General features: G+C 45.3%; 1 protein-coding gene across 10 annotated transcripts in view; it reads left to right on the top strand.

Moving 5' to 3' along the window:
- LOC102077468 (COP1-interactive protein 1) overlaps nt 1–15,102 on the top strand; it is a 50,858-nt gene extending 35,756 nt beyond the window's left edge. For 6 of the 10 annotated variants that reach the window (XM_025900961.1, XM_025900960.1, XM_025900964.1 and 3 more), the window contains 17 exons: nt 2,038–2,121; nt 2,205–2,318; nt 2,638–2,700; nt 3,382–3,480; nt 3,559–3,636; nt 9,617–9,700; nt 9,927–10,001; nt 10,110–10,193; nt 10,271–10,345; nt 12,254–12,316; nt 12,888–12,971; nt 13,049–13,123; nt 13,808–13,891; nt 13,969–14,031; nt 14,101–14,145; nt 14,222–14,350; nt 14,501–15,102. In XM_025900961.1, the coding sequence (XP_025756746.1) occupies nt 2,038–2,121; nt 2,205–2,318; nt 2,638–2,700; nt 3,382–3,480; nt 3,559–3,636; nt 9,617–9,700; nt 9,927–10,001; nt 10,110–10,193; nt 10,271–10,345; nt 12,254–12,316; nt 12,888–12,971; nt 13,049–13,123; nt 13,808–13,891; nt 13,969–14,031; nt 14,101–14,145; nt 14,222–14,350; nt 14,501–14,781 (1,580 nt within the window). In that variant the 3' untranslated portion in view covers nt 14,782–15,102. The remainder of the gene's footprint in view (nt 1–2,037; nt 2,122–2,204; nt 2,319–2,637; nt 2,701–3,381; nt 3,481–3,558; nt 3,637–9,616; nt 9,701–9,926; nt 10,002–10,109; nt 10,194–10,270; nt 10,346–12,253; nt 12,317–12,887; nt 12,972–13,048; nt 13,124–13,807; nt 13,892–13,968; nt 14,032–14,100; nt 14,146–14,221; nt 14,351–14,500) is intronic. The other 4 variants (XM_025900965.1, XM_025900968.1, XM_025900967.1 and 1 more) reach the window with 3 other exon arrangements.
- The last annotated feature ends 25 nt before the right edge of the window (nt 15,103–15,127 follow it).

Below are 15,127 nucleotides of genomic sequence, written 5' to 3'. Positions count from 1 at the left end.
CTGAGAGACACAAATAATTTTGAACTCCATGATGACCCAAGGTTTTGCTTAGCATAGGGCAATACAAAAAGAACCATCAAACCAGAAACTAATATATAAACCATAAGTTTTTTACCCATCAAATGATCCCCGGGAGATCTAGGGACCAGAACTGGGATAGCAACAGCAGGACAGAAAGTCAAAAGGACCCCGAGTGCAGCTAACTCAAGTTTAGATGTCTTCATATGGAATGATAACCTGAAGTTCGGGGAAAATTGCTGGGTGAGCAGTCTCAGTGCCACCAACAAATCTCAGTGCTGTCTGCTAGAACAATATTGAAACTCAGGCCCTGCACGCCTTAGTTATGATCAGGCACAGTGATGTAGCTTACTGAAATAGAGAACTCCGAGTTACCTTCCACCTTGGATCAGGGGATAAGACAGTCATGGTTCAGCATGGCTGGAGAAAGTATGTTTTCCTTGACATGATCCATGGCTTTGGCGGCATCCACAAACTCCTTTTCAACGTTGTTGTAAGTGACACGGAATCTGGCAGGGTAAAGGATGCCAAAGCGGACTCCCGGTCTATCGTGGAGTATCTTCCTCACGCAGTGAAAGGCGTGTAGTTGATTGGGTTTCCGTTGAAGTGTAGTTTTCCTCTGCGCGCTCTCCTGAGGATGTCCGCCGCATCTCCTTTGCTGTTTAATTTAGCAATGATAGTGCGTGCAGTATCCCCGGGTCTCCGTTGAGTCAGCCTACGATGAGATCTTTCCACGCGGACTTCTCTGTCAAGCTGAAATACCTCTTTGAGGAGCGCAGAGACCGCCGCCAGAGAGCTGGATCCCTGGGTTTCAGTCACACCGATAATCCGGATGTTTCCCCTTCTCATCCGTCCCTCGAGGTCTTCACATTTCTGTTTAAGGGCTTTCACCTCTTTTGTGAGGGACTTCATCGTCTCTTGTACAGCCACCAGTTCGTCAGACCAATTCGACAGATTTCACGTTAGCTTTCACCTGGTCCAGCTCGGCTCAAATGGCGGTAGTGTTGCTATTGATTTCTGCCTTCACGTTTTGGATATCCCTTTTCAACGAGTCAAAGCTGTCAGCCAGAGCAGTCCTGACTTCCTGCTGGATGATGGCGGAGATATCTTGTCGCAAGGAAGTAAGAATATCCGTCTTGAGGTCTGCCCCATCCATTTTAGCTATCGGTGCCGACTTGGGTGTTTGGCTAGCGGTGTTGTCACAACTTTTACCCACGGCTGCACTGGTCTTAGCCATCGACGAAGCCTCGTATTTGTATCTCCGTAGATTTGCAGCCATAAAAGCAACTTTCTTGGATTTGTATCCGTACGGACTTTGTTTAAAAGTTTTAGATTGTCTTTAAGAGCAGAATGGTAACTTAGGTACATATTTTTGATGCAATTTACACTGGAATGTGCAGCAGCTCTGAAGAAAGCGTGTTCACTCCATCGTGCTCCACATCAAACTGTTTTGAACCTAAACAGAAACACATGCAAGGATCCTGTTTGTTTATTAATCACTAGAGCCTGTCGCATAACAAGAGACAGAAGATGCAAAGCTGGAGCTGTAGTGAGAGCTTAGCGTTAGAGGGACTAACTAAAGGCTGCATGAAAATCCTCTGCAGGATAAACAGGTTAGTTTGTCCTGTGATGGTTTAAAGTAAAGAACAGTGTGGGACTGGTGCACAGTGGCTGTCTAATAAAAAGACAGCATGAACAGCAGGCTGTCAGTGTAGAGGATGGACAACTCACAAAACATCTGCTCACCTCTGGTTAAATCCAGGTGTGTACATCCACAGAGAGCAGCAGCTCAGCTGATCACAGCCTGCACACTAAGACAATCTGCTGGAGCTCTCAGTATTTCCAACAGTATCTGTACTTCTACTTAAGTACAGAACGTGAGTACTTATGCCATCTCGTCTCGGTCCGGTCAGAGTCCCGTTCTGGATCCAGGACCGAACCTTACCTGGGTCCGGTCCTGGATCAGGTTCTTCAACCTCTGAGTCCGAGGTGGTTCTGATGTCCTGTGTCGTCCCTCAGCTCGAGCCGCCGACGTGTCGAAGCTTCAGTCCAGGCTGAACAGCAGCGAGCGCTCGACGGATGACCTGAAGAAGAAGAACTCAGGTGAGTCTCGGACCCTCGTCGTCAACTGAACAGCCGGCTCGCAGGTGTGTGGACCTTACACTGGGTTACTGCTGTGTCTGCAGCTCTGGCGGCGGAGTTGCCGTTCCTGCAGACAAGACTGAGGGCGAGCGAGAGCACCGTGGAACAGCTGAGGAGGAAGAACGCAGGTCATCATCATCAAGCACTCACTCTATCTGGTGACTTTGTTCTAATTTCATACATTAACCAACTTTTCTTTGAAGCAGGGAGTCCCACTGACTCTATTTAAAGATGGACATACAAGGGTGTACATCTTTTATATACAGTCTGAGGCTGTGAGCCAGACTTATGATGAAAAACAGGAAGTGGTGTTTGTACTGACAGGTGACGCAGTGTGCACACTGGGGGGTGCTGCTCACACTGACATTCAGTTGTACTTCCTCAGAAAAAACTTCAAACTAAAAGTCTCCAGTGTTTTATTTTGTCAAGCAGTCATGTCTAAAGACGCACTTCCTGTGTGTGTTCGCTCATTTTCAGTGTTGGCGGCCAGACTGTGTAACGCCGAGAGTCTGATGGAGGAGCTGAGGCGGCAGATCTCAGGTCAGATTCACTTCCTGTCCTGCTGACTCGAGTGTCGGCTTGAACTTAAGAAATCACCTTTAAAAAAAAAAAAAAAACTCCTGTCAGAGATTTTTAAAGGTGATTTTTGTAACTGACGCTGAATGTTTAAACCAGGGGTCCCCAATCCCAGTCCACGAGGGCCGGTGTCCCTGCAGGTTTTAGATGTCTCCTTGATCCATCACAGCTGATTTAAATGGATAAATTACCTTCTCAACATGTCTTGAAGTTCTCCAGAGGCCTGGTAATGAACTAATCATGTGATTCAGGTGTGTTGACCCAGGGTGAGATCTAAAACCTGCAGGGACACCGGCCCTCGTGGACTGGGATTGGGGGACCCCTGGTTTAAACCATCACTACTGGGGGGCGCTGTTGTTGTTTTCCGACTAACATTTCATTTTCCCTCCACCCACCGTTTTAAATAAGAACGTGTTCTTCACGTCTCACCTGCTTAAATCACCTTTTGTTTGTTCGTTTGTTTGTTTGTTTGTTTCCTGCGTTGGTTCGCTCCCTCTCAGGTCGTCGGAGACTTTGTTGTGTGTACTGAATAAACCATCACAGCTGGTCTGATGTAAACACGAGTGATTGTTGTGCGAGCGTCGTCCTGAGCGTCTGCAGGTGGGAGCGTAGCAGCCTTTAATGTTGCATGTCGACACTTTGCAGAGTTTCCGGCCTCCAACGCCTCGTCTCTGACGCCTGACATGTTGGAGCTGGAGGCTCGACTGGGCGCCCGTCTGGAGGACCTGAGCTCTGACGCTGAAGGTGAGTCAGCTGATTGATCAGCTGTTCATTTGCCAAGTGACACTGACGGCTGCCGGGTGGGCGTGTTGTTTGTTGCAGCTCTGCGGGGTGGACTGAAGTCACTCCAGGAGATGCTGAAACCAGCTTCAGACCTGCAGCTGCTCAGCTCCTCACCAGGTACAGCATCCATTCATCCTGCAGCGTTTACCTGAAGGGGATGATTTCAGATCAGAGTCCAGAGAGATTTCATTTTCATTTCATTAAACTTTATTGTTCCCGAAGGAAATTGGGTTAAGGTGCCAGGATTCCAGCGCCATCTTACCCTTCAGACCGTACATACATTACACAAACATCACATGGAGAAGAGGTCCGAGAGGAAGAACGATGGAAATACCCAATATGAGGAAAGACAAGGGGAAAAAAGATCTCAGACTGAGCTCCTGAAGGGAGAACAGGAAAAACGCCTCAGGGGGAATAGTTGTTCCAGTTTCAACCTCGGAGCTTCCAGCTGGTGGATGAAGTTAGTGATTGTTTGGGTTTAGAAGAACTGCATGTCCATCACTGGTCCCAATTCAATTCAATCTCATTTATTCAGCGCCAAATCACTACAACAGTCGCCTCACTTTTGTTTCCCACTGTGCAAGAATTTGCAGGCTAGTTTAGCAGCCTCATTATTTCACAGTGAACCTCTCTATCCCTGCAGGGTATTAGCTTTTAAACCCCTCAGGAGAACTCTGGCAACCTACCAATGCACACACTGCCATCTTTGTTGTGAAATGCAGGGAAAGGGTGCACAGTGTCTTTTCCCCTTTATTAATTCAAGTCAGTTTAATTCAGTTTTACTTATACAGCACCAAATCACAACCACCGTCGCCTCAAGGCGCTTTATACTGTAAGGTAGACCCTACACTCTTCATTCATAAGAGGACTGTTTCCCATTTAATAATTCAGTTCCAGTCTATTTGTGGTGTGGAGATATCAGCTGCTGGTTATTGCATCTTCAGTGCATGTGAAGTGTGTGTGATGGTGTAACTGTTGAAGTTATGTTCAGTGATGCGTGCTACATTAAGATGTTGCACATTTATGATCCCTGAACTTTAAAGAAATGCAAGCGCAGGTAGCAGAGCCTTGACTGCCTTTCATGAGCAGTGTGTGTTTTTGTTCAGTGGGGACAACGGGGTAAAACCCAGCAATGTTTGAGTGCAGGCTTTTTAGGTGGATATTTTCAGTGCAGGGAAGACGACGAGATGCATTTTATTTCAAAGTAGTTTGGCTTCTGTTGTGTACTTTGCCCATTTGATGTTTAGTACATTGTCAGGATGCACCAGCATCTTTATTCAAAGTCAACAAATTACAATGACCAAAGCACGTCCAATTGGAATAAATGCTCTGTTTCCAAATTCAAATTTTATTTGTGACACATAATCATAATTCAATGTCATTTTATTTATACAGCGCTAAATCACAACAACAGTCTCCTCAAGGTGCTTTATATTGTAATAATACATACAGAGGAACAAAACCCAACAATCATATGACCCCCTATGAGCAAGCACTTTGGCGACAGTGGGAAGGAAAAACTCCCTTTTAACAGGAAGAAACCTCCGGCAGAACCAGGCTCAGGGAGGGGCGGCCATCTGCTGTGATTGGTTGGGGTGAGAGAAGGAAAACAGGATAAAGACATGCTGTGGAAGAGAGACAGAGATTAATAACAGATATGATTCAATGCAGAGAGGTCTATTAACACATAGTGAGTGAGAAAGGTGACTGGAAAGGAAAAACTCAATGCATCATGGGAATCCCCGGCAGCCTACGTCTATTGCAGCATAACTAAGGGAGGATTCAGGGTCACCTGGTCCAGCCCTAACTATATGCTTTAGCAAAAAGGAAAGTTTGAAGCCTAATCTTGAAAGTAGAGATAGTGTCTGTCTCCCGAATCCAAACTGGAAGCTGGTTCCACAGAAGAGGGGCCTGAAAACTGAAGGCTCTGCCTCCCATTCTACTTTTAAATACTCTAGGAACAACAAGTAGGCCTGCAGTGTGAGAGCGAAGTGCTCTAATAGGGTGATATGGTACTACAAGGTCATTAAGATAAGATGGGGCCTGATTATTTAAGACCTTGTATGTGAGGAGCAGGATTTTGACTTCAATTCTGGATTTAACAGGAAGCCAATGAAGGGAAGCCAAAACAGGAGAAATCTGCTCTCTCTTTCTAGTCCCTGTCAGGACTCTTGCTGCAGCATTTTGGATCAGCTGAAGGCTTTTCAGGGAGTTTTTAGGACATCCTGATAATAAAGAATTACAGTAGTCCAGCCTGGAAGTAATAAATGCATGAACTAGTTTTTCAGCATCACTCTGAGACAGGATATTTCTAATTTTAGAGATGTTGCGCAAATGGAAGAAAGCAGTCTTACATATTTGTTTAATATGTGCGTTGAAGGACATGTCCTGGTCAAAAATGACTCCAAGGTTCCTCACAGCATTACTGGAGGCCAAGGTAATGCCATCCAGAGCAGGGGCGATTCTAGGACCAGAGCTTTGGGGGTGCTGAGCACCCAGAGAGCTGCCCAGCCAGGCAAGATAATCTTTACTCGTCACGATGAGACTTCTTCCCCGTCTCTGTCAGTCCCTGCATCCTTAAATGTCTCCAGTTGTCCCGAGTTCCCTCTGACTGTCTCCCTGGTGCATTTAAACCCCTGTTCCTCCCTGTCCTCATCCTCTGTTGTCTTCGTCTCCGTTATCAGTCATCATAATTTTACCATCTCTGTGCAAGTCTGCAAATTTCTTTATTAAATCATAAGATTCTTAAATGCATCAAGTCTCTCTGTACCTGGGTCCTCACAAAACATGACATCACTGTTTTGTACATTTTAACACAATTTAATCCCCACATTAGTTAAAGAAAAGCAAAACACTTTTTTTAAAGTCTGTAACAAAACCATCAAATCTGATGAAGGTTATTTAAATGCTGCTAAAGAAGAATGGATTGGAATAAAAAAATACATATCCTAACCTTAATTACTGGGGGAAAATTATGAATGATGATCATAGTGAGTAAGAAGTAAACAGAGCATTTTTTGGACAGAGATTCACTTTTAATGTGTATGTATAATATAATACAGATACATAAAAATACACTCCAAAAATAGAGTCCTTGAAATGTACAAATGTACAAAATACTGATAGAAAAATTATAAAAATGGAGGTAACTTTGCCTGTGGTACAATGTATGAAAACATCTTTACTGCAGATACTACTATGGCTCTGCAGATTTTTTTATTTTATTTTAACCTGTGTGCCTCACCTTGAGGTTGGCAAATCTGTCTATCACATTTTGGTGGTCAAGTCTCTCAAGCAGGTTAACAGTTTCTGTTGTGCCTGTCACTGTTCCCTGTCTGTTTCCTTACCTGCTTCTTCCTGACCTTCTACTTTCTCCTGACGTTCCCTCTTTCCTCTCTCCCTCTTTGGACTGACAATCATACACAAATGGATTGTATTCAAATAGATGAAAAATTACATTAATATGAAGAAATACCATTAAGATCACTAACGAAAAGTCCTCTCTCAGTGTACTTTCAACCAAAAGGCAAATAACCAAACCACATGAACATCTAATAAAAGATATAAATATTGAAACACTGATCCAACATTATCCTTTATTGATGGATCATTTGTTCTTACACTTTCACCTGAATGTGGCTCCTGGGTTTAATATCGGCACATATGACAAAATAACCAGCTTCTCTCATTCCATTTCAAACAGGACAGTGGCAACAACAGAAGCTACGGACAATTTTCAGTTTTAGATTTTAAATAGGCTGTATACATTTCAGTGGGAACAACAGGGCGGTCAGATGTCGCTGAATTTACTACACGAGGACGGATTGTACGGTAGCAAACATCGTCGGAAACCATGTTTTCAACACTGCAGGTTACCTGGTGTAATGTTTTTCAGCTAAAAAGAAACATAATCTGACTCCTACCGAACTATATAAAGAGTAACTGCAGGTTAAATGCAGCTAACATGTCCTGTTTCAATCCAGGCACTTACACCTCCGCTCCGCTGCATCTCAGCCACCATCGCTCTGCCAGAAAGGGCGATAGAGCCAGAGCAGGGGAGAGGCGAGCTGGAACAAACCATTTGAGGGGGGGGGGGGTTATCTATACTTTTGTTGTTAAAATGTTCCATCTCAATTAAGTACTGTATGCTTTTTATATTTTTAGTAGTGTGTCCCACAAACAGCAAATATTGTCAAAAAAAGTAAGAAATCTTTGGGGGTGCTTTGATTCATTTTGGGGGTGCTGAAGCACCCCCAAAATGAATCAAAGCACCCCCAAAAATGGGCTGAAATTGCCCCTGATCCAGAGTAAGAATCTGCTTAGATACCATATTTCTAAGATTTTCAGGGCCGAGTACAATAACCTCAGTTTGATCTGAATTAAGAAGCAGAAAGTTAGCGGCCATCCAAGTCTTTATGTCTTTAAGGCATTCCTGCAGTTTAACTAATTGGTGTGTGTTACCTGGCTTCATGGTTAGATAGAGCTGCGTGTCATCTGCATAGCAGTGAAAATGTATGCTATGTCTTCTAATGATGCTGCCTAAGGGAAGCATGTATAATGTAAACAGAATTGGTCCTAGCACTGAACCCTGTGGAACTCCATAATTGACCTTAGTGTGTGAAGAGGACTCTCCATTTACATGCACAAATTAGATAGGGTTAGGGTTGTAGGTATTGCAGTACCTGTAATACCTACAGCGTGCTCTAATCGCTCTAATAGGATATTATGGTCGACAGTATCGAACGCTGCACTGAGGTCTAGCAGGACAAGCACAGAGATGAGTCCACTGTCAGAGGCCATAAGAAGATCATTTGTAACCTTCACTAAAGCTGTTTCTGTGCTGTGCTGAGCTCTGAAACCTGACTGAAACTCTTCAAATAAGCCATTCCTCTGCAGATGATCTGTTAGCTGTTTGACAACTACTCTTTCAAGGATGTTTGATATGAAAGGAAGGTTGGAGATTGGCCTATAATTAGCTAAGACAGCTGGGTCTAGAGATGGCTTTTTAAGTAAAGGTTTAACTACAGCCAGCTTGAAGGTCTGTGGTACATAGCCGATTATTAGAGATAGGTTGATCATATTTAAGATCGAAGAATTAATTAATGGCAGGACTTCTTTGAGCAGTTTTGTAGGAATGGGGTCTAAAAGACACGTTGATGGTTTGGAGGAATTAATTATTGAAGTTAACTCAGAAAGATCAATTGGAGAAAAAGAGTCTAACTTAACATCGATGGTACTAAAAGTAGCTGTAGATAATATTACATCTGTGGGATGATTATTGGTAATTTTTTGTCTAATGATAAGAATTTTATTAGTGAAGAAGTTCATGAAGTCATTACTAGTTAACGTTAAAGGGATGGTTGGCTCAGTAGAGCTCTGACTGTTTGTCAGCCTGGCTACAGTGCTGAAGAGAAACCTGGGGTTGTTCTTATTTTCTTCAATCAGTGACGAATAGTAAGATGTTCTGGCTTTGCGGAGGGCTTTCTTATAAAGCAGCAAACTATTTCTCCAGGCTAAATGATGATCCTCTAAATTTGTGACACGCCATTTCCTCTCCAGCTTACGAGTTATCTGCTTTAGGCTACGTGTTTGAGAATTATACCACGGAGTCAGGTACTTCTGATTTGAGGCCTTAGTTTTCACAGGAGCTACAGTATCCAGAGTCGTACGTAGTGAGGAGGTAAAATTATTAACAAGATAATCGACCTCTGTTGGAGTAGCGTTCAGATAGCTGCTCTGCTCTGTGTTGGTACAGGGCATTGAAGATGATAACAGTGGGTGGATTATATTCTTAAACTTAGTTACAGCACTTTCAGAAAGACATCTACTGTGATAAAGTCTACTCTCCACTGCTGTGTAATCAGTTATTGTAAATGTAAATGTTATCAGGAAATGATCAGACAGCAGAGGGTTTTCAGGAAACACTGTTAAATGTTCAGTTTCTATGCCATATGTTAAAACAAGATCTAGAGTGTGATTAAAGTGGTGGGTGGGTTCTTTTACATTACTGTTGAAGCCGTTCGTGTTTCCTCAGCAGACTTTTAGCTCATCAAACATGTTTCACTGACCGTCCATCATTTCTGTTCTCAAATTTCAGTGGAGTCGGCGGGCGCTTCAGCGCTCGGCAGCAGGCTGAGTGACGCTGAACGCCGCTTGGATGAGCTGCACACACAAACCTCAGGTGAGTCGGTCCACAGGTGTGAGTTACCTGCAGCAGGAGCAGTTGACCACAGAGTTTACCTTTCCAGATGTTCACCAACCTGTTTGTTTCATCGGTGTTGGCTGGATCCAGATGTTGTGTCCAATGATCAGATCTCCGCTCCAGTCGTGGGTTCATAAATGAGCTCTGATCCAGTAAACCAGGTGAAGAGTTTCTGGTTAACTGGGATCGTCTCCTCTCCTCTCAGCTGTCAGAGCCTCGTTGGAAGAAAACCTGTCGGCTGTGAAGAGTCAGGTGCAGCAGCTGGAGCTGACCAGCACGGGTAAGTCAGGTGATCTGAGGGTGCAACATGTGACAGCATGCAGCTGCTTCAGTTTCTGAATCCGCTGCTCTCAGTTTACCTGTGACGTGTTTCCTGTGCTGTTTCCAGCTCAGACCGACTCAGTGAAGCAGCTGCAGCTTAAACTAAACTCCACAGAGCATCAGATCCACGAGCTGCAGACTGTAACATCAGGTAAATGAATGAAAGCTGCAGACAAATGAAGTGTATGTGTGTGAGGGCCCTTTGTTTGTCTACTGTTCACGTTTCAGATCAAAGCTCCAAACTGACGAAGCTGCAGACAAGCGTGAACACGAGCGCGAGCCTGCAGGGCGACCTGAACACAGGTACAGCTGTCAGAGAGCACGCAGTAAGAATCGCTCTGAGCACGCTCACAGCTGCTGTTTCTGTTTAGAGATGTTCACCAGGCTGAGAGATGGAGACAAACAGCTGGAACAGCTGCTGTCTGAGCACACAAGTAACACACTCTGACTTTGATTTCATTCTGAACCAAGCTGGTTCTCGGAGGAACTCTTCATGGCTCCATCACACTACAGTAAAAAAAAAAAAAAGGCGGGCACTATTTTGTGTCTGGGAACATTTGGTGGTGCCCACATCGCATTTCACTAAGTGGCTGCAAACTGGTCAGCCTGAGGTCGAGTGCTCAACCTCTGTATGAGCACTTTGCCTCACAAGGTGACTGCACAGGGCGGAGCCAACAACCGTGGTTTGACTGGGACTGACACAGTCATCATCACACTGGTGAAGGTTATTTCCAGTCCATCTCAGTCTCTGCTGAAGATTGCAACTCTTAGTGCTTCTTGATGCACCAAGCTGACTGCGAGTGGTGCATTTCAAAGGGAAGGAGATCCTGAGTTCACTGCACATGGCCACAGTACTGCAAGCACTGTTCTCCTGCCTGGTCTGGTGATATCATCTTATTCCATATTCATCAAACATCTGACTTTATGTAATGAGGAAAACTCCAGTTTATCCTCACATTTAGATTTAGCTGTTCGGACGTCACTGTAGGATTTGTGTGACCTTGTTTGCTTAGATGAAGTGTGTGTGTGTGTGTGTGTGTGTGTGTGTGTGTGTGTGTGTGTGTGTGTCAGCATGATCTGGTGAAAACTGCTCGGCCTAACCATGTTTCACTCTGTTACCTGCTGACTGCTGGGGTGTAGAAGGACGAAAGGGCGCTGTAACTGGAAAGAGAGAGAGTTTGTGTGATGTTACAAAAGGGACGCTGCGACCCTCTGCGGTCAGAGCGCTCATGACTGTGGACCTGTGATGTTTGATGTGTGTAAGCTCTCTCATAATTAAAAGGCTTGACCACAGCTGACTTTGCTGCAGACTTTATTAACAGAAAATTCCACCACAGTTATCACAATACTTGCAAGAAAATTCACTTTGACTAGTAAATATATGACCTGCTTTCGACGCTGATAAACGTGTCTGTGTAGGTTCTCGGTCATGGTCGTTTGGGACGAAGAGCGCCTGGACTGCTTTAAGTTTCTTGAAGACGTTTGCGTTTCGGAGTTTGTGTCCTTGGGAGAGTCTTCTCCAAGCATGACAACCCAGTGTACTTCAGACTCAGACACACACACAGACACACACTCAGACACGCTGGTTCATCACAAACACAAACCCAACAACGTAGCCATGCAGAGCTCAGACCTACACTGGAGCCACCAAACAGCCACAACATAGAAGAGCCACCTCCACAGGACAAGACTCGGCAGTCCAGCTGCATCTAAAGGTCAAAGGTCACTCTTCAAGGATGCCAATGTTCACATTTTGGACAGAGAAGACAGATGGTTTGAAAGAGGAGTGAAAGAAGCATCTATGTCCAGTGTGAACGACCATCTTTGAACGGAGGGCGGGGCTTATGACACCACCTGTCTGCCATCTATAATCCAGTATGAGATCCTTCCCAGACGCCTTAACGCCCACTAACATCCTGACTTCAGGAAATCACATGATAGGGTGGGGCTAGGTCTCACAGTGGGTTCACCTGAAACCATGGCTGATTGTGACCCACACCCGTTTTCACACCTTGGCTCGTGTGATTAGGTGGAGGAGCAATAGTTGGTCCACGACTTTGATCAGTTTAAAGTTTAATGGGATACTTTAGTCATGTGTGCCCACATTTGATTGTAAGCCAGAGCAGAGAGAAACATTCAGTGATGTAAGGATCTAACAAGGTTCCCTGAAGAACCCATCAACCATGTTTACTTTACTTTACTTACTTACAGAGATTATGAACAAACTGAGAGACGATGAGAAACAGCTGGAACAGATGAAGGCTGAGCACACAGGTAACACACAAAGCTTTCAGACTGGCAGAGTGTCATGTTGTGCAAATGTTCACGCAATACATGAACATTATATCCACACAAACCGAGTGAATTGTTGCAAATTTATGTAGCAAACACTGAACTTTGAAGCTGAAAGTGAAGAAAATTTAAAAATGCTTCAGTGACGAAGAAATAAGATTTATTTTGAAAATGCTCTGATTGTAAACAACAGTGAGTTTGGACACTGACAGAATGATGAGATAAAACAAACAGCTCCTCCTCCCACAGCTTTGATTGGTCGACACCGACAAAAATGATTGTGTGGTGTTGACGATTCAGACTGAGATGAAGACTGTGCAGAGAAAACTGAGCATGTCAGTCTGTTCATCACTCTGTGACCACATGTACATGCTGATGATTGTTGCAGCATCTGTCTCTGTTTCAGTTTAACAACATTCAGGCCAGACACACTCGGGATCATCTCCCAGGACAGAGATCGGAGTGTCGTCTGCGTCTAAACAGAGACTAACCTGTCATTCACACTCGATGTGTCACTGTCAGACCTGTGACGTGTTTCCTGTGCTGTTTCCAGCTCAGACCGACTCAGTGAAGCAGCTGCAGCTTAAACTAAACTCCACAGAGCATCAGATCCACGAGCTGCAGACTGTAACATCAGGTAAATGAATGAAAGCTGCAGACAAATGAAGTGTATGTGTGTGAGGGCCCTTTGTTTGTCTACTGTTCACGTTTCAGATCAAAGCTCCAAACTGACAAAGCTGCAGACAAGCGTGAACACGAGCGCGAGCCTGCAGGGCGACCTGAACACAGGTACAGCTGTCAGAGAGCACGCAGTAAGAATTGCTCTGAGCACGCTCACAGCTGCTGTTTCTGTTTAGAGATGTTCACCAGGCTGAGAGATGGAGACAAACAGCTGGAACAGCTGCTGTCTGAGCACACAAGTAACACGCGAAGGGTTAAAGTCACACCTTTGTACAAACTGTAGACATTTTAGAGCAACGAGGAAACTGAGGAACTGAAGTTCTGTGTGAACGATGACAAAGTGGTTTGTTGTGCAGCCGTGGAGGTCAGATTGAGATCCTCTGAGACACAGCTGGAACATCTGGACACTCGTGCTGCAGGTACGGTCATCAGCTCCTACCTGAGGTTTCAGGAGTCGCTCATTAAGGCTACGTCCACACTAGCCCAGATAGATTTGAAAACGGTGTTTTTGTTTGAAAACGCTCTGCGTCCACACTAGCGTTTTCAGTCGTTTTCACAGAGTTGTGCGTCCACATTAAAACGACCGAAAACGCTTACGTTCCAGTCCTGCGCGTGCGCAAAAGCAAGTAAGAATTTGAATAAAAGCTATCTGGAGCACGTACAGACTGATATTCATCTTTTAGGGCTGTCAAAATTGAGAGCAATCTCAATGCCCTCCGCTATCTTTGTTTAAGATGAAGGTCGGGGGTCTCGGTTTTTTCTGCAAGTGATTAAAATAAAAACTGTTTTCAGGCCGTGACATCGAGCTGTCGGCCACGATGCTCAGACTGAACGTCACCGAGCGGCGGTTGGACGAGCTGATGACACAAAACACAGGTGACCTCTGTTACGTCGCCGGACTGTCAGGTCTGATGGCGTTTATCCGAGTTCACCGTGTGACGCTCTGTTTTCAGTGCGAGCCGCTGAGCTGGAGTCTGTTTCGGACCGACTGATGGCGGCACAGAGACGCGCTGATGGTAACGAACAACCTCGCGAAGCTTTCTGTGTCCGATTAACTTGAATCACATCTGAACCCTTTCTCTCAGAGCTGCAGGTCAGGCTGAACCAGCTGAGGGCCTCGTCCGAGGAAGGTCAGCCACGCGTGCAAAACTTTAAACGTCCTCACCGAGCCAGCTGTGGGTTAAACATCACATCTGTCTCTTCCAGGTGAGCTGAGGGTGGCGTTTTCAGCCGGTCTGACCGATTCGGGGTCAGTGGGACCGTTTGATGAAGAAACAACTCTGATCTTCTCCAAAATCATCACCAACGTCGGCGAAGCCTACAACCAGACAGCAGGTAGAGCGTGCCGCCCACAGGATGCTGAAATATTCAGCTCCAAGTAACAAATATGTTTGACTGCAGAATTATATTAATATTGTCAAAGGTGGAGGGGGTGGAGCTCCTCCCTGAGGTGCTTGTCTAACTAACACCTGTGCTGGTCCTCAGGTGTTTTCACGGCTCCTGTCAGAGGACTGTACGTCTTCAGCTTCACGGCTGCAGATTACGTGAAAGGCTACATGGGCCTGTACCTGTACAAGAACGACCAGCCGATCGTCTTCAGCCTCGACCTGAACGACCACGGCGGCTACGCCTCCACGAGCAACGCAGTGTGTCTGGAGCTGGAGGAGGGCAACCGGGTGCACCTCGGCCTGCCGGCCAGCTACCGCCTCTATGACGACTCCCGAAACTTCAGCGTGTTCTCTGGCTTCCTGCTGTTCCACCTGTGATGGTGACGTCCTGGGATACACCCAGATTATCCAACCTTTGTACAGCAGAGCGAACAGGAAGTGGGATGAAAGAGGCCACGCCCTTAATAACGCAAACTTTACTCTTTAATATAATGTAAAGCGGAGGAAATGATCTTGTAAACATGTTTAACACGAGTCTCACTGCTGCCTCGTTGGTCACCTGAGGAACTGCAACTGTTTGTGCTCCAGTGATCATTTCATGCAAAAGTCTCAGGAGGAGCAGTGACTTTAGCCCCGCCCTGAATGTAGCAGTCAGTGAAATAGCGTTCTCATGTATTGATCAATAAAGTTTTAACAGATCTGCTGATTCTTGTTTGTCCTGCAG

Source organism: Oreochromis niloticus, linkage group LG19 (genome assembly GCF_001858045.2).
Source record: "Oreochromis niloticus isolate F11D_XX linkage group LG19, O_niloticus_UMD_NMBU, whole genome shotgun sequence".
Classification (NCBI taxonomy): Eukaryota; Metazoa; Chordata; class Actinopteri; order Cichliformes; family Cichlidae; genus Oreochromis; species Oreochromis niloticus.
This window is presented reverse-complemented; position numbering and strand designations above follow the sequence as displayed.